This window comes from Notamacropus eugenii, chromosome 5, assembly GCF_028372415.1.
Source record: "Notamacropus eugenii isolate mMacEug1 chromosome 5, mMacEug1.pri_v2, whole genome shotgun sequence".
NCBI lineage: Eukaryota > Metazoa > Chordata > Mammalia > Diprotodontia > Macropodidae > Notamacropus > Notamacropus eugenii.
In genome coordinates this window covers 93,350,189-93,366,958 of record NC_092876.1, presented here as the reverse complement: position 1 = coordinate 93,366,958, position 16,770 = coordinate 93,350,189, and the positions used below count along the sequence as shown (strand labels likewise).

The window sequence follows — 16,770 nt, the reverse complement described above, 5'->3', positions numbered from 1 at the left end:
GTCTGGGAGCAACCAAAAACTTTTCTGCCCAGAATCTGCAATTAAATTTCCTCACCACAACTATCTCTATCTCCAATGCCAGTGCTCCTCCTCACCACTGGGTGTAGCACAGGGCTGAAAATCAGATCAGTGACTCAATTCCCCCTGGGGCTGCCACTCAGGGCTGAGATTCTATCAGTCCTTCAATTCCCCCAGGGGCTATAGGTGGAGGGCTCTGCAAATGGCAGCTGCCACTGCAGTGCCTTCTGCCGGAGGTCTAGACTGTGCTTCCCTCTCCTGGGTGAAGGAGCCCTCCCACTGACCTTTGAAGCTGCCTGTGGCATTTGTGGGTTGAGGAATCTGGGAATTGCTGTTGGTGACTTCCTGAAACCTGCTTTGGGTCCTGTCCCTGCTGCTTTGCACTGGTCTGTGCTCTGTGCTGGTCTGCACCTATTGTACTGGTCTGTCTGTGCTTGTCACGCTGGTCTCTGTTGTTTCCCATTTGTGATGGCTTTGGTTTTGTGGAATCACTGAAAGTGGGGGTGTCCAGAGCCAGGGCTCAAGTGGATTAACCCAGCTCTGGACTGTCCTGGAGGGGTAAACTCCCTGAGATTGTATTGCATACAGAGCTTTGGAACCCAAGCAAAAAACTGCCTTCATACTGACCTAGCAGAAGAGAGGAACTGCCGGTCTGCTGACCTTGGTGAGGTGAGAGCAAAATCAGAAAACTGCCAGTGTGCCAACCTTGGAGAGATGAATGGTGGAACAGGAATGAAAGTTGGAAGTTGGAACAGAAAGCTACCTGAGAGCAGACCTTGGTGGGAGCTGTGAGCAGCCATCTCCTGCTGGAGGAGGAGGAACCCAGGAATTTAGGGTTCAGCCCTGACACAAGATAGGGACTCCTCATCAAGGCACTGAGTGTGTTTTTTAGCATTTTCCTGGGATGGTTTGGGACCCAGTGGGTGGAGTTGCATACAGTAGGTAGGAGGAAGTGCCTTGTACCCCCCAATGACTCCACCCTGATGAGTTTGTGGCCCAACCACCTCTCAGGACTGAGGGAAGAGGGGCTGGAGCATTAAGACTCAGACTTGGCTTATTAGAGTCTTCACTTGAGAGTGCTTAAAATGGCAGGGTGGGGAGGCCATACCCCTCAGAAGACTTTGCTTGGACATTTCTTTTTGGGATTGAGGAAGGAGGAGCTAGTTGCTCTCTCCTAAAAGAATGATGTTATGTTATGCATATGCCTTTGTCTTTATTTAAATCTATATGGCTAACCTTGTAATGAGACTCTATGTTATGTATTCTGCAAATGTAAAGTTTACCATGTGTTTATTTTGTGGGAACTATGTTTGTATTTACTAAAGAAATGTTAATGCCTATTCAGATACAAGTTTCCTGTGTGATCTGCTTAAATCACCTGGATTTGGGATCACAAAGTGTAATGATTCTATTTGTTTCAGAATCCTTGGCTTTACAATCTAAATAGCCTGGATCCTGGAAGTGTGGAGTGTGATGGCAAGCAAAATAGAATCTTTTACTGTCTTTCTTTTAGTATAACCAAGTGCCCCTGATTGAATCTTGCCTTTATCAATCAAGAGTCTTTACTAGGAGTAAAGTATAGAAACAAGACTTTCTTTAACTAGAAACAGTATATGTATTTGCATTGTTAATTATTTTAATGTGATCAAAGATCTTTCCAACCCATTAATAGGCCTGCCCATTAAGTGAAGTTTGATTAGGGAAGATCTGTGGGAAGACCCATGCCTTTTGTTAATGAGACATTGATTCTCAAGGGTTGTGATGCCCTCTGGCTCTAAAAATCGTAAAAATACACTGAGTTGGAGTTTTATTTTGGATCTTCCTGACTGGAAGTGTTTGTTTGTCCAGATGAGAACTCTGGGAAGTCACAAAGAAGCCCCCTTGCTTTGAAAACCCAGATGTTTGTGCTTCCCTTTCTGGTAACTATGGTCAGACAGTTGGGCCTGTCTATTCAATTATGGTCAGGAAGAAGAAGCTATGTCTGTTGATCTTTGATTTCTCTGTATTGTCTTTGAAGTTCAGGATGCTCACTCCCCCAAACTAGGTGAATGATACATTTACTTGGCGAAAGGAATGATACATGTGCTTGATCAAAGTGATTGTCAACCCCTCAAAAGAAATTAATCCTACCTGATCATAATGTATTATTCTCATGATAAGTTGCTGTATCTCATTAAAAATTTCTTGCATCAATATTCATTAGAGAAATTGGTTTATAATTTTCTTTCTCTGTTTTGGCTCTTCCTGGTTTAGGTATCAGAACCATATTTGCATCCTAAAAAGAATTTGGTAGGACTCCTTCACCCATTTTCCCAATTAGTCTATATGGTATTGGAATTAACTGTTCTTGGAATGTTTGATAGAATTCACTTGTAAATCAATCTGACCCTGGAGATTTTTTCCTAGGGATTTCATTGATGAAATTTCTTTTCAATTTCTTCTTCTGAGATGGGGTTATTTAAGTATACTGTTTCCTCTCCTGTTATTCTGGGCAATTTATATTTTTTAAATATTCATCCACCTCACTTAGATTGTCAAATTTATGGGCATACAACTGGGGAAAGTAATTTCTAATTATTGTTTTAATTTCCTCCTCATTGGAGGTGAGTTTACTCTTTTCATCTTTGATATTGGTAATTTTATTTTCTTCTTTCTTTATTTTTAATCAAATTGACCAAAGGTTTATCAACTTTGTTTGTTTTTTTCATAAAACCAACTCAGTTTTATTTATTAGTTCAACAGTTTTCTTAATTTTATTTTTATTAATCTCTCCTTTGGTTTTCAGTGTTTCTAATTTGGTATTTACCTGGAGGATTTCAATTTGTTCTTTTTCTGGCTTTTTTAGCTGCATGCTCAATTAATCAATCTCTTCTTTCTCTGTTTTATTCAAGTAGGTGTTCAATGATATAAAACTTCCCCTAAGAACTGCTTTTGCAGCATCCCATAAGTTTTGGTAGGTTGTCTCATTATTGTCAGTCTCCTGAATGAAATTGTTGATTATTTCTATAATCTATTGTTTAACCCACTCATTCTGTAGGATTAGATTATTTACTATTAAATTAATTGTTGGCCTCTCCTTCCATGGTCTTTTACCGCATATGATTCTTATTGCATTATGATCTGAGAAAGGTGCTTTGACTATCTCTGCCTTTCTGTACTGGATCGTAAGGTTTTTATGCCCTAGTACTTGGTCAATTTTTGCATATGTGCCATATACCACTGAGAAAAAAGTATATTCCTTCTATACTCATTCAGTTTTCTCCAGACATCTATCATATCTACCATGTCCTGAGTTTTATTCACCTCCTTAACTTCTTTCTTCTTTATTTTGAGGTTAGATTTATCAGGTTCAGAGAGGGGGAAGTTGAGGTCTTTGCTGTCTATTTCTTCCTGTAACTCCCTTAACTTCTCCTCTAAGAATTTCATATATATATATATGTACATGCCTAAATTTGTATTTGTCTACATGTGTGTATGTTATAGTGACAAATCTCTGTATGTGAATTCTACCTAGAGGAATTAAGAAAGGGTTAGACTAGGTGAAAGGGAATCCCTTTCAAGTAGAAGACAACTCTTATTAGTGACTTCAGACTAAATAGGACTCCATTGTTATAATTACAGAGTTTTTCTCTGGCAAAGAACTCCAAAGGTAGAAAAGGAGAGAAGGGAGAAAGAGAGGATCTTCATTAGGCATCTAACATGCCAGACACTGTGCAAAATACTTTATAAATATTAGCTCATTTGATCCTCACAACACTGCTGTGAGGTAGATGCTATTATTATGCCCATTTTATAAATAAGGAAACTAATGCAGACAGAGATCAAATGACTTGTCCAGATTTACAAGTTACTAAGTGTCTGAATCTAGAATGTTTTTAAACTTTTAACTCTTTCAATTCAAAATATTCTCCTTTCTTCTATACCTTCCCAACTCATGGAGAAAGCAAGAAGTATAAGGCCCATTATGCATATAAATTCATGCTAATCAATTGTCCATATTGGCCGTGTTGGGGGGGGGGGGTGAAGTAAAATAAAGTGAAAAAAATGCTTCAGTCTGCACTCAGAGTTCCTTAGGTCTCTCTCTCTCTCTCTGCAGGTAGGTAGCATTTTTCATCATGAGTCATTTGGAATTATCTGAGACTGGATTTGAAATCAAAACTTCCTGCCTCCAGCACTGTCTACTAGGTCCAGCATCCTATCTCCAGGTCCATCATCATATCTATTTTACCAACTCCTTACAAGAACTTGAGGTTACTTTTTAGAAAACTGTGGTTAGAACTGAAAGCAAGTCCAGAGGCATCTAATCCAGCATTTGACTAGAATGACATATTCTCACAGTTTCAAGCATCCTCTTAGCCTTTCCCTGTCTGGCTCCCCAAGGTTAAAGGAACTAATTTGGGAAAGCCTTAGGGGCACCAGGTCTCTTTAGGTCCTGGAAGGATAATAGAATTCCCTGGGGAAAGCCTAGATTGCCAATAAAATAAAAGCTCTAATCTTATATTAATTGTTGCCAGAGTAGGCTTCCCCAGAGAGCCTAAGGTTTTTTCAGCTAGCACCTCCAAGCTGGAATCTAATTCCAATGTGGAAAACCAGGTGAATCACTGTGTATAGTGGGGGCTAAGGTTGGCTTAAAGGGTGGTGCAATTTAACACTGACACTAGTTGTGTATTCAGTCTTATTCTCTTTTTTTCTCCCTCTGCCAAGAAATTTAATGCCATGGTTTCCTTCTCTCCCATAATCTAAATTTCTTTTCCAGAAAGACGAGCTTCTTTTCCAGAGATTTATTATCCTTGGCTGGATACCAGGCACACACTTTCTTCTTTCCTGTCATATTCAAGGTAGCTACCACCTCACCCCCAGCAAGAGCAATGGAAAGCCTGGGAATTAATGTGAGTCTTCACCTTTCATGGAAGAATTAAGTATGTTTAGGTACATTTATGAGAATACTCTGCTGGAGTCCCAGACTCTGTATTCACTCTGTTTCATATCATAAACTATATCATCTTAGGTCCTTCTCTGCCATTGTATATACTGCTCCTTTCTGAGGGAAAAACTGAATCAATGAAAGTCTCTCAGATATCATTTAATCACACACTGTACTTTCTGTTTCACTGAGCCACAGGGAAAGTTGCAATTTAAATCTTATTTGAATATAGAATAATATCTCTTAAAAAAATTTCAGATGGCAAAAGTATTAAATGGCAGACCTTCCTGATATTCCTGAAATTATGTTACATAAGTGAATATCTCATAACAACAAAGGGTTATGTTTGATGATGTTTGATGATGGGCAAGTCACTTCACTGGTGCCTTCTTTTTCACCTCTAAAATGAAAGGCTAGGACAACACAACCTATAAGTTCTCCTCCAGTTCCAGGATTCTAACCTCCATCTATGACAATTTCACAGGTTCATCCTGCTCTGCTTTATTAGAGCCAAACTCTTTACTTGATGTTCCCCATACACAATATTACATCTCCTAACTCTCTATACCTTTGCCCAAGCTGATGTCCAGACCTAGAATAATATCCTACATAATTTTAGCTAGACCATTCAAGGTTTAGGTCATGCGCCATCTCCTAGAGCAAATTTTTTTCCCAATTCCCAACTATTAATCCTTGCCTTGAAAAAGTAAATATATTTTATGTTTGGTTGGTGTTTACCCATCTGTATACATGGTGCTCTGTCACCCTGCTCCAAAATATATTATTTTAATGGAAATTGAACATTGCAATAGGAGAGAGTACAAAGTCTTGATGTCTAGGAAACATTCAAGAAAGGAAATGGAATTGTGTCCTGCTGCCCCAGATCCTACATTTTTTTCTCATGCATGGAGGTGAAGAATATGAAATTTTCTCTGTTAACTGTACAAGCAAGCAGTTTCATTTCCTATTCTTGCTATCAATAACATGTAAGTATAATTTTTAGTTTAAGCGAGACTGAGTAGGGCTGGAAGAAATCCAGGGAAAGAGATCTGGTTTTTAGTTCCAGCTCTCTTCAGTTCACTAATGCACTGTGTGAATTTAAACAAGTCTCATGGCTTCTCAGAGGCTCAGAAACATGTTTAAGAATCCCTGCCCACCTGCTGATGAAGTTATTATAAGGCTCTAATGAAGTAACAGGTTTTCAAATTCTACTTTGAAAGAGGCACAACTCAAATAAAAAAGTTATCATTGTATGTAAAATAATATGCAGGTTGACACTCCTAGTTTCCCAGGGTTCAGTTAGATATCCTGCCTTGGGGACACTGGGAATCCTCCTCATTTTATCAAGTATAAATGTTTTATAAATGGTGACAAAAGCTCCCTTGAACTTTATCTCCTGCCTCATTTCCTTTCTCCCTTACCTGATCCCCACTGTTGGTACTTTCCATTTGAAATTACCTCCCACTTACAATGTGTGTGTGTGTGTGTGTGTATGTCTATATGTACATATATATGTATATATATACATGCATACACACACACACACACACACACACACACACACACACACACACATATATATATATATATATTCTTATACAGAGTAGCAAAGGTTGTTAGGGGTCCTAGTGCTTGGGAAAAGTCTTCTGTGTGAACCATGCCTGGTGGTGGGGAGGGAGGCTGGATAAGCAATGCAACCACAATGTACAGGGCAAATATTTCTGAGGATAGATCTGCACTCTAGTTGAGGGTTTCCTTTTTTCATCCTTTCTCTTTCTCTTTTCTCTTCCTCTTCTCTTCTCTTCCCTTTCCCTTTCTACTTTTCCATTTCTTTCCCTCCCTTTTCTCCCCTTCCTTTCTTTCCTCATTTCTGTCTCTTCACTTCCCCTTCTTTTGTTTTACACCTTGCTCTGCACACAGAGAAATTTTTTTCCAGAAAAAAAGTAAGTAAAAGAAATGGTTTATTATTCTTAGTTCTTAAATTAACTGGAGTATATCAATAAACCCTTACTAGAAAGGGAAGAAGACCCACATAGCAATAATAAATGAAAAGAAACCTTGGCTGAGTGGAACAGTTGAGAGGCTTGGGCAGGACTAGAGCATCTTGTTAGAAACAGCAGAATCACTGAAGACAGAACCAGCCATTCCATAAAGCTGAATCAGCCAGCCATTTAGAAACTTTTAAAGGTACCTGATTTCTCAGAGCAGGCACTCCCTCTCCTAACGCTAGTGGCATTAATTCCATATCTTCTGTGAGATTCTCATTCAGACAGAACCATATTGAAAGTAATTAAAAAACAGACAGCCAAAGAGTCAATGGCTTGTAGCAGCCTCTAAAGACCAAAAGTAAATTTTGCTTAAATCCTTTGTAGGATAGCTCAGGTTCTGGGATTAGATTTGAGGAATGTGGGAATGGGAGTTATTCAGATGGAAGATCAAGTTTAAGAATGTCAGACAGAATGACATACCAGACAGATTCTTTTCTTTAATGATGAAATGACAGATCGTTCTGTTTCCCAAATCTCCCTCAAAGTCATGAGTCAGAGGTGCCAATTCTTCTTTTCATCAAAGCCTAGGCTGTGCTAACCCTTAAACTGACAAACTAAATGCAGGGTAGTGACCAGATGACAGCCACACAAAGGTTCTAAAATGGCTTAAGAGCAATATTGTAAGTGGTTTTTCTGTTGCTACAAAAAGCAAGGGCTTGGTAAGGAAACCCCAATGCATTGTATAAGGATCCAGAGGATCCCCAGAGACTACAAAACAAGGAATTTCATTTATTTGAGGCTTTTAGCAGGTAAGAGACTCAGATCAATAGTCTCTGATGCCCAATCTCCATGTAATCACTAGATTATTCTCACAGAGACCTTGAACTGAGCCCAGTATTTTATCATTTCTAAGCCCTTATTTTGGGTTTGGAGACCTACTACAACTACTAAAGAAGAAATTGATAAACAAGGACATTAAGTACTCTTTAGTGGTCACACAGATAATTAATTTCAGAGATGGGTTTTGAACTGAACTCCCATTGCTTCAGAGTCAAGTCTCTTTCCACTGTCCAATAAGGAATATAATCCTTACTAGGAAAAAAGATATTTAATGAAATTTAAAAAAAAAAAAAAAAAACCTTTCACACATTCCTGATGAAAAGACCAGAACGAAATTGGAAATTTGACTTTTAAATATAAGACTCAAGAGATGCTTTTATCAAAAGGTAAACAAGAAATAGAAATCATAAAGGAGTTAATAAGATTAAACTTTTTATATTCCAGCATGGGAAGATGATGCTTACAATTTCTAAGAAATCAACTAGGGCAGTTAAAAGGAGGTTATAAAAGCTAGGGCACTGTCTTGGCCACTAGATGCAAAGTAAAAAATTAAAAAAATAAAACTTTAGCTATCCTTAAAACTATTGCACTAAAGAGCTTATACACAGTCATACATAATCACTTATACCCACCCCCACACAATCATACTCCAAATATACCCCTACAAGCATTTGCACATGACATGTGTGTGTGTATGTGTGTGTGTGTAACAATTATACAGAAATATAGGGAGGAAGCTCTAGTAGATGGAGGAATCAGTAAAGACTTCATACTATGAAATCTGATGTGTTTGATTCACTCTAGGGGGAAACCACTTTTTTCCTTTCTCTCCCTTTCTCTCTTCTCCACTTTTCCCCACCTCTACCCCCGTCCCAAAGATGAATGAATTCTATGTCTCCAATTACTTAGCAAAATATACTGGGTTTGTACTCTTTCTGGTGAAGATGATTTACAGTGACCATGATCTGGGCTCCCCAAACCACTATTCAATGGTTTGGTATTGAAAAGTCATATCCGTCCTGACAGCTATCAGTTGTGTAAGGTAAAAATGCTCTCCCTTGAGCCAGCAGGATCTGCACCCTGGAGATCAATACCCTTGCTGATGGGTCAAAGTGCTCAGAACAATACAAAAGCCTTAACACATGCCCAGAGCTGTCCTACACACACATTTGTTTCTGCACCATTTTTCAGGAGTTTGCTGCTGAGTATATTCCAAGAGCTTCTTTATTATTGACCCGGCCCATATCAGCCACCAATCGTTCCTTCTTCCAGCACCTTCACTTTGTCCTGACAGGAATCCCTGGACTAGAGAAAGAATATTATTGGATGGCATTCCCACTGGGTTTCATCTATGTTATTGCTATCTTGGGCAATGGCATCATCATCTCTACCATCAAATCTGAATCATCCCTGCACATCCCCATGTACTACTTCCTGTGCATGTTAGCACTGGCAGACTTAGGATTGGCCCTCTGCACTTTGCCCTCCATGTTAGGAATCTTCTGGTTTGATTATAAAATTATTGCCTTTGATGCTTGCCTGGTCCAGATGTACTTCATTCATACTTTCTCAGCCATTGAGTCTGGAGTGCTGGTGGCTATGGCCTTTGACAGAGTTGTAGCCATAAAGAACCCATTGAGGTATGGCACCATCCTTACCAGCGGTGTAGTCTGTAGAATAGGAGCAGCTATCCTCACACGAGCTGTCTGTGTGGTATTTCCTGTGCCCTTTCTCATCAAGCGACTCCCCTTCTATCATTCCAATGTCCTATCCCATTCCTTTTGTCTCCATCAGGATGTCATGCGTCTTGCCTGTGCTAGCACCCGTGTAAATAGCCTTTATGGCCTTATTGCTGTTGTATTCACTAAAGGTTCAGATTCACTCTCTATACTCCTTTCCTATGCATTTATCTTGTGCACTGTATTGTCCATTGCATCTGGAGAGGGTCGACTAAAAGCACTCAACACTTGTGTTTCCCATATCTGTGCTGTGCTCATCTTCTATGTGCCACTCATTGGTGTTTCTGTTATTCATCGCTTTGGGAAGCATCTATCACCTCTGACTCACGCCCTCATGGCCAATGCCTACCTCCTTGTTCCCCCTGTGCTAAACCCCATAGTCTATACTGTGAAAACCAAGGAGATCCGGAGGAAGATTATCCAGATATTTACTCAGACAAAGATCACTGTGCAGGTTTAGGATCATCCATGCTAAGGATAAGGGGGGAGAAATTTACAATCCCATAAGCAAAAATCATGACTGTCAAGAATAAAGTTTTTGTTATTATTTTTCTCACATATCTTATTGTGTGATTTCTAACGGGAATGGAAGTAGTCAAAAAGACATTTACTATTGACTTCTCTTTGTAAAAATGTACTATGCTACTTAAGAGGTACAATGAAAAGCAAATCATTCCTTGCCCTCAATGAGCATACATTCTATGAGCGAACATTACATAGAAAATAAATGCAAAGCAAGTGGTAGAGTTACACTCAAGGTATTAGCTAGTTTGGGAAAGTCTTATGTATAAATTGGCCCCTGAACTGATCTTTGAAGGAAACAAAAAATTATAAGAGAAAGATGTGAGAAAAGAGTGCAATACAGATGTTGTTTGGATATTTGTGTGTGTGTGTGTGTGTGTGTGTGTGTGTGTGTGTGTGTGTGTGTGAGAGAGAGAGAGAGAGAGAGAGAGAGAGAGAGAGAGAGAGAGAGAGAGAGAGATTATTCTCATCTCAAATGTATAGACTTGGTGGAAGAGACCATGAGAGGAAAAAATTTATGTTTTCTTTCTACATAGAAAGAAAAAGCATCAGGAAATCTCGATCCTTTTTGTTGAGACCTATAGCCAAGCTTTTCATAATGGGTCTTATTAACCCTGGACAGGGCACCTTCTACCTATTTCAGATTAACCCTCCCATAAGAACAAAACTACAAATGAGAGCTGATGCATGTAAATGTCAACTTTAAAAATTAAAAAAACAAAACAAAATATTTCATTACTGGTATATAATGAATTTCTACTATGCCCTCAGATGTTTTTGCATAACATAAGAACCCTCAAAAATCTGTTCAATTAGAACTGGAATGGATCTCAGAGAGCATGTAGTCCAAAAAACATCTAGGAATGAGACCCTTCCACCTGCCTCCCTCCTAACAGCCTAGTTAAGAAGAAAATGTACCAACAGAGAGAAGTCCAAGGCAGCATAAAGTGGTTTCTATGCTTTCAGCATAGAGTGTTTCTATGAATAGCATTATATAGTCAAAGAATGCTATAGAACTTCAGGTCACAAAAGTAATAAATCAGTTTTATTTAACAAGAAGTTATGAACATCATATTTTATGATTGAAACCATTCTAAGTGCTGAAGACGCAAAGACAAAAAAGAAATGTTTTCTCGAACAATTTACGTTCTTAGTCTAAGGTAAGTAACTTACAGATATAATAGAATATGGAATCCATGAAGGCCGGATGAGTTAAGGAAGGTTTCATGTACTGTGTTGGGGCTCATTTTCCTTTGTACCTAGTCCTCATCTTATCCTTAGACACTTTAATTTCTCTTCCTTCATCCTTGAATCCCTTTCCCCTTTGGCCAGCTGTTATTCTCACCCTGGTAACCTTCAGTATTGGGTAGCTCCAGTCATCTAGCCACTTTTTTCCTATCCCAGATTTTTAGAACACTTATGATATTGACAAACCACATCAAAAGTCCCTTAAATCCTTCAGCCCCATATCTCCATTGCTGCCTATAATTTCACCTTCATTTTTCAAGTGTATGCTGGAGTCACCTCAAATTGATTCTTAAAAGCCAGTTTTTAAATTTTCAGTGTGAGCATTTACACATTGGAAATTAGGAAACCATAAAGAACACAGCTCAACATATTGTTTTATTTATTGTCTGGACTTCAGAAAATGATGGACAAAATTTTAATAATGCAGATTAAACTTAAAAGTGTGTGGAAGTTTTGGAGAGAAAGTCGTTAAACATCTGCCAATTCACTCATACTTATCTTTATAGGGCATGAGAATCATACCAAATCCCTTATGTGTCCTCTAAAACCTAAAATCCTAATTTATCCCCAACTTTCAGCCCCCCTTTTTTCATAATACTATTATCCTTTCAACCAATGAGGCTTTGGAAATCAAAGTTATCTTCTACTATTCTCATCTTCTTAGCCCCATCCTCAATTAGTTAACAAATCCTGGCCAGTTCTTATCTAGGCATCATCTAGTCTCTACTTGAACAACCCCAATAAATGGGAATTCACCATTTCTTAAAGCATGCCATTCCACTTCGGGGCAACTACAATTGTTAGGAACTTTTACTTCATATGGAAATTGTAATCTTACTGTTACTTTCATACTTTCATACTTTGCTCCTAGTTCTGCCTTGTTGTGGGAGGTAAAACAAGATCTATCTGGTCTTCATTTTATAGCTCATCAAATATCCTAGATGATAAAACTTCTTTACCAATTCATATTTGCATCTTCCCAGAACAATATAGCTCCACAATGATCACTGGAGCACTAAGAGATAAAGCCTAAACCCACTTCTTTCTGATTTTTGAACCACCTCTCTACTTAGTTTTTGGGGAACCTGGATAGAACATTAGGGTCTAAAGTCAAGGAGACCTGAATTCAAATCCACTCTTAGACATCAGCTGTGTCCCCTGGTAAGTCATTTAAACCTCTATTTGCTTCCATTTTCTCAAAGGAAAAGTGTAGATAATAAGAGCACCTATATCGCAGAGCTACTGTGAGGATACAATGAGATAATATTTTAAAGTGTTTAGCATAGTGGCTGGCACATAGAAGGAAATATGTAAATGTTTTTCTGCCCCCAATTAAACCAAAGACATTTTCTTAACACATTGCTTTTCATTCATCCACTCATTCATTCATTTACACATTCACCTATTCTACAGGCTATACACATGTATTTGGAATCATGGAATCTATGGTATTGGTGTACATGGCCTTTGATTGCTTTGTAGCCATCCAAAATCCATTTCATTATGCTTCCATCCTCACTTCTGGTTTCATCAACAAGATTGGAGTAGCTGCCCCACTGATGGCCTTGAGCCTCTCAGTCCATGAGGCAATGTCAAGCACAATCTCCAAGATGAGCATTAAGAGAAAAGAATAATAAAAGCATCCAACCCCAGAGTACAAATGACAACAATAAGGCCATAAAGGCTATTGACAAGTGTATTAGCACAGACAAGTCTCATGGCATCCACGTTGAGGCAGTAAGAATGAGAGAAGACATTTGAATGGCAGAAAGGCAGTCACTTGATATGAAAAGGCACAGGGAAGACCACACAGATGGCATGAGCAATGACAGCTACATGTACATGTATAAAGAACATCTGAGTGATAGTCATTAAAAGGGATTTCAGGAGCACTGAACCAGAAAATGCTGAGCATAGATGGCAGGGTGGACATGCTGGGACGCCTATTAGTCAGTGCCAAGATGGCAAGGAAATAATACATGGGCTCATGGAGGCTGCTTTCCATCTTAATGATGGATAAGATGGTTCCACTTCCAAGAAGAGTGAGACTATAGAGAAATCCCAGTGGGAATGCCATCCAGGGGTTCTTCTCTGGCATTCCTGGTATACCTGTCAACCAAAAAAAAAAAAAATAACTGTGATGATTACTGTGACAGGCATTCAGGGTAAGCATGATCTCACTAGCAGGGGGTTTCATCTGCCTAGAAGGTAGCTCTGGAAGTGAAGAAATATTTTTATGGACTAGGTAGAAATGTACAGAAGAAGAGTTTTTCAACCTGACTTTACTCCTTACCTCCTTGGGGATCTCACATATGCTAACTCACTTTATTGGTTTTGCTTTGTTTGTCTGATAGAAAAATAGAAATAAAGGAGTATTCTTAAGAGTTAATATTCAATAAGAATTCATTATTTGGTTAAAAAATCACTGGGAAAACTGGAAATCAGTATGGCAGAAACTAGGTAGAGACCGATATCTTACATGAGATCAAAATGGATATATGACCTAAATATAAAGAGAGATTTTCTGCAAGAAAACTAGAAAAACACAGATTACTTATCAGACTTATGCATTTGCAAACAATTTACAAATAAATAAGAGATAGAGAGCAAACTTAGGTGTAAAATGGATAATTGTGATTATATCAAAGTTTTGTAAAAATCAAATAAATGCAACCAAGAGCAGAAGGAAAGCAGAAAATTCAGAAAAAAAATTAATAATGTTCTTAGAAAAAGGTCTTACATCTAATATGTATAAAGAAGTTTATCAAATTTATAAGAATTCAAGTCTTTCCCAGATTGATAAGTGGTCAAAGGATATAAACTGGTGGTTTTCCAATAAAGGAATCAAAACAATTTTTGGTCTTGTGAAAAGAAACAACTTTGAAATATCACTTTAAACTTCTCAGATTGGCTAAAATGATATTAGAAGAAAGATATAAATGTTGGAAGATAGATAGAAAAAAAGGGGGGGACTCGAATTCATTGTTGGTGGAATTGTGAGCTCACCTAGGCATTTTGAAGAGCAATGTGGAATTGTTCCCAAAGAGTTATTAAACTACCTACAACCTTTAACCTAGCAATAACACTACTTGCTCTATTTCCAGAGAGGATTAAGGATACAGGAAAGGAATGCATATGTTCTAAAATATTTATAGCAACTCTCTTTTTGGTGGCAAAGAATTGGAAATATTAAGGATGCTCATCAATTGAAGAATGTCTAAACAGACTGTGGTATGTGATTTTGATTGAATACTACTGTGCTATAAGTAATAATAAACTCAATTATTTCAGAAAACAATGGAAAAACACATTTATCAAAAAATGAAAAGAAAAATGAGAGCATTGTATACAGTAGTAGCAATATTGTTTTAAGAACACCTTCGAGCAAATAAATTATTTTGACTCTTATAAATAATCAAATTAACTATAAAGGACATATGAAAAGAGATGTTACCTGCATCCAGAGAAAGAACTGATAAGTAGCTGTATAGATATGTATATACACACATGTGTGGGAGGGTGTACAATACATGTGTATAGACACATATACACTTATTAGGATCCAACAGTGGCCTTCTCTAGGGCAGGGGAAGGGGAGGGAAAAAAGAAAAGGAAACAATTCATACAATAATGCTATTTTATATTTGAAATAAATAACAACTTGTGCATAGTAGATTTGTGGTTTCATGTGCAATCATCTTTTAATTGTACTGTTATGAAAATGCTTGTTTTATTTCATCAATTTTAATGTGACATAAAGAAAAACAAATGTTAGTAGCATCTGGAATCCACAAGGACGTAAAGACTTTAGTCTATGGGATGGCTTCCCATGTTCATTCCTGCAGTTTAAATGTTGTAAGAGAAGTTGTAAGAGAAGTGGAAAAAGAAAGAGAAGAAGTAAGAGAAGAAGTAAAAATGTTGTAAGGGAAATGATACCAAAAATTCCCAGTAATTTAGAAATGTATCATACTGGGATAATACTCCCTCAAATCTTCTACACACATATTTACATATTATAATTTATGCAAATAATTCAAATATACACTGATTTCAAGATATTTGCATGTGTGAACACAAGTATGTAGTTATTCCTCTACAAATGTCATTACTCCTGCATGGAAAGTGGTCTGTTTTTATATTTATAAGACACACTATGACTAGCTTTGTGGAAATGGAAAGAACTATTCAGAGCTATTAATAATGGACTGACTAAACTTGCTGCTACGCTTGGTGGAGGAAGGCACAAGGGGAATAAATTCATGTTTTCTTTTCATATGGGAGGAAAAAGCAGCAGGAAGCCAAGATCCTTTTTGTTGATACCTATTGCCAAACCTTTCAAAATGAAGCACATTTACTCTGGATAAGGTACCTTTTCTACCTGTTTCAGATTATTCTTTTAATAGCAGCAGAGCAATAAATGAGATCTGATGCATAGAAGAGTAAATTTTTTCAAAAACTTTATTTCATTACTGGTATGTAGTGAATGTCTACTATGTCTCCAGACTTATTTGAGTAACTGCGAGAGGTCTTTAAGTGTCTGTTCAACCATAGAATCTCAGAGCTGGAAAAGACTTTAGAGAAGATATAGTTCAAAAATCAACTGGGAAGGAGTCCCTCCCACCTGCTTCCCCCCTATCAGCCTAGTTAGGAAAAAGTGGGTACTAACACTAGATTAGTTCAAATTAAGGAATCCAAGGTGGACTGTTTCTTTGAATGATACTGTATAGTAAAATAATGCTATATAATTTCAGGGCATGAAAGTAATACTTTGATTCTATTTATCAACTAGAAGTTATTAAGGGCACACTATATACTAAGGAACTGTACAAGGTGCCGAGGATGCAAAGACAAAAAGTGCAAAAGTCTCAAGCACTAGGGGCTGCAATGTATATAAATAAAAAAAATATGAAGTCCCAGCAGGCTGGAAAAGTTGAGGAAGGATTTATGGAGTATCCTGTTTTGGACTTACTTTTCTTTGTATCTAGTACTTGCGTTGTCCTCAGACACTTTAATCCCTCTTCCTTCATCCTTAAAGTCCTCTCCCCCTTGGCCAGCTGTCATTTCCACCCTGCTAACCTTCAGTATTGGGTAGCACAAATCATCTACTTACTTTGTCCCTAGCCCAGAATTTTAGAACTCTTATAGCATTGTCAGGCTACATCAAAAATCCCTTGAGCACCTCAGCCCGAATTTCCATTGCTGCTTACATATGTCACCTTTATTTTTAGGGGTGTACTTGGAGTCATCTCAAATTGACTCCCAAAAACCAATTTTGAAGTTTTTATTGTGAGAAATTATACCTTGGAAATCAGGAAACCAAAAAATAGCACAGATAGATATATTGTTTTATTTATTGTCTGGGCTTAAGGGAGTGATGGACAAAATTTTAATAATGCAGATTAAACTTAAAAATGTGCTAATATTTCTTTGGAGAGGTTGTTAAACATTTTCCATCTCACCTCCCCCATCCTTTTAGGCCATCAGAATCCTG

At 37.8% G+C, this 16,770-nt stretch overlaps 1 protein-coding gene and 1 pseudogene across 1 annotated transcript; one reads left to right on the top strand and one right to left on the bottom strand.

The window, feature by feature from the left end:
* Positions 1-220: 220 nt before the first annotated feature.
* On the top strand, positions 221-9,969 carry LOC140507610 (olfactory receptor 51H1-like). Its single transcript, XM_072615628.1, has 3 exons — positions 221-280; positions 607-756; positions 8,962-9,969. Exons 1-3 carry the CDS (start codon positions 221-223, stop codon positions 9,967-9,969), a joined length of 1,218 nt encoding a protein of 405 aa, XP_072471729.1.
* Positions 9,970-12,780: 2,811 nt separating this feature from the next.
* On the bottom strand, positions 12,781-13,476 carry LOC140507609 (olfactory receptor 51H1-like; annotated as a pseudogene).
* Positions 13,477-16,770: the final 3,294 nt, after the last annotated feature.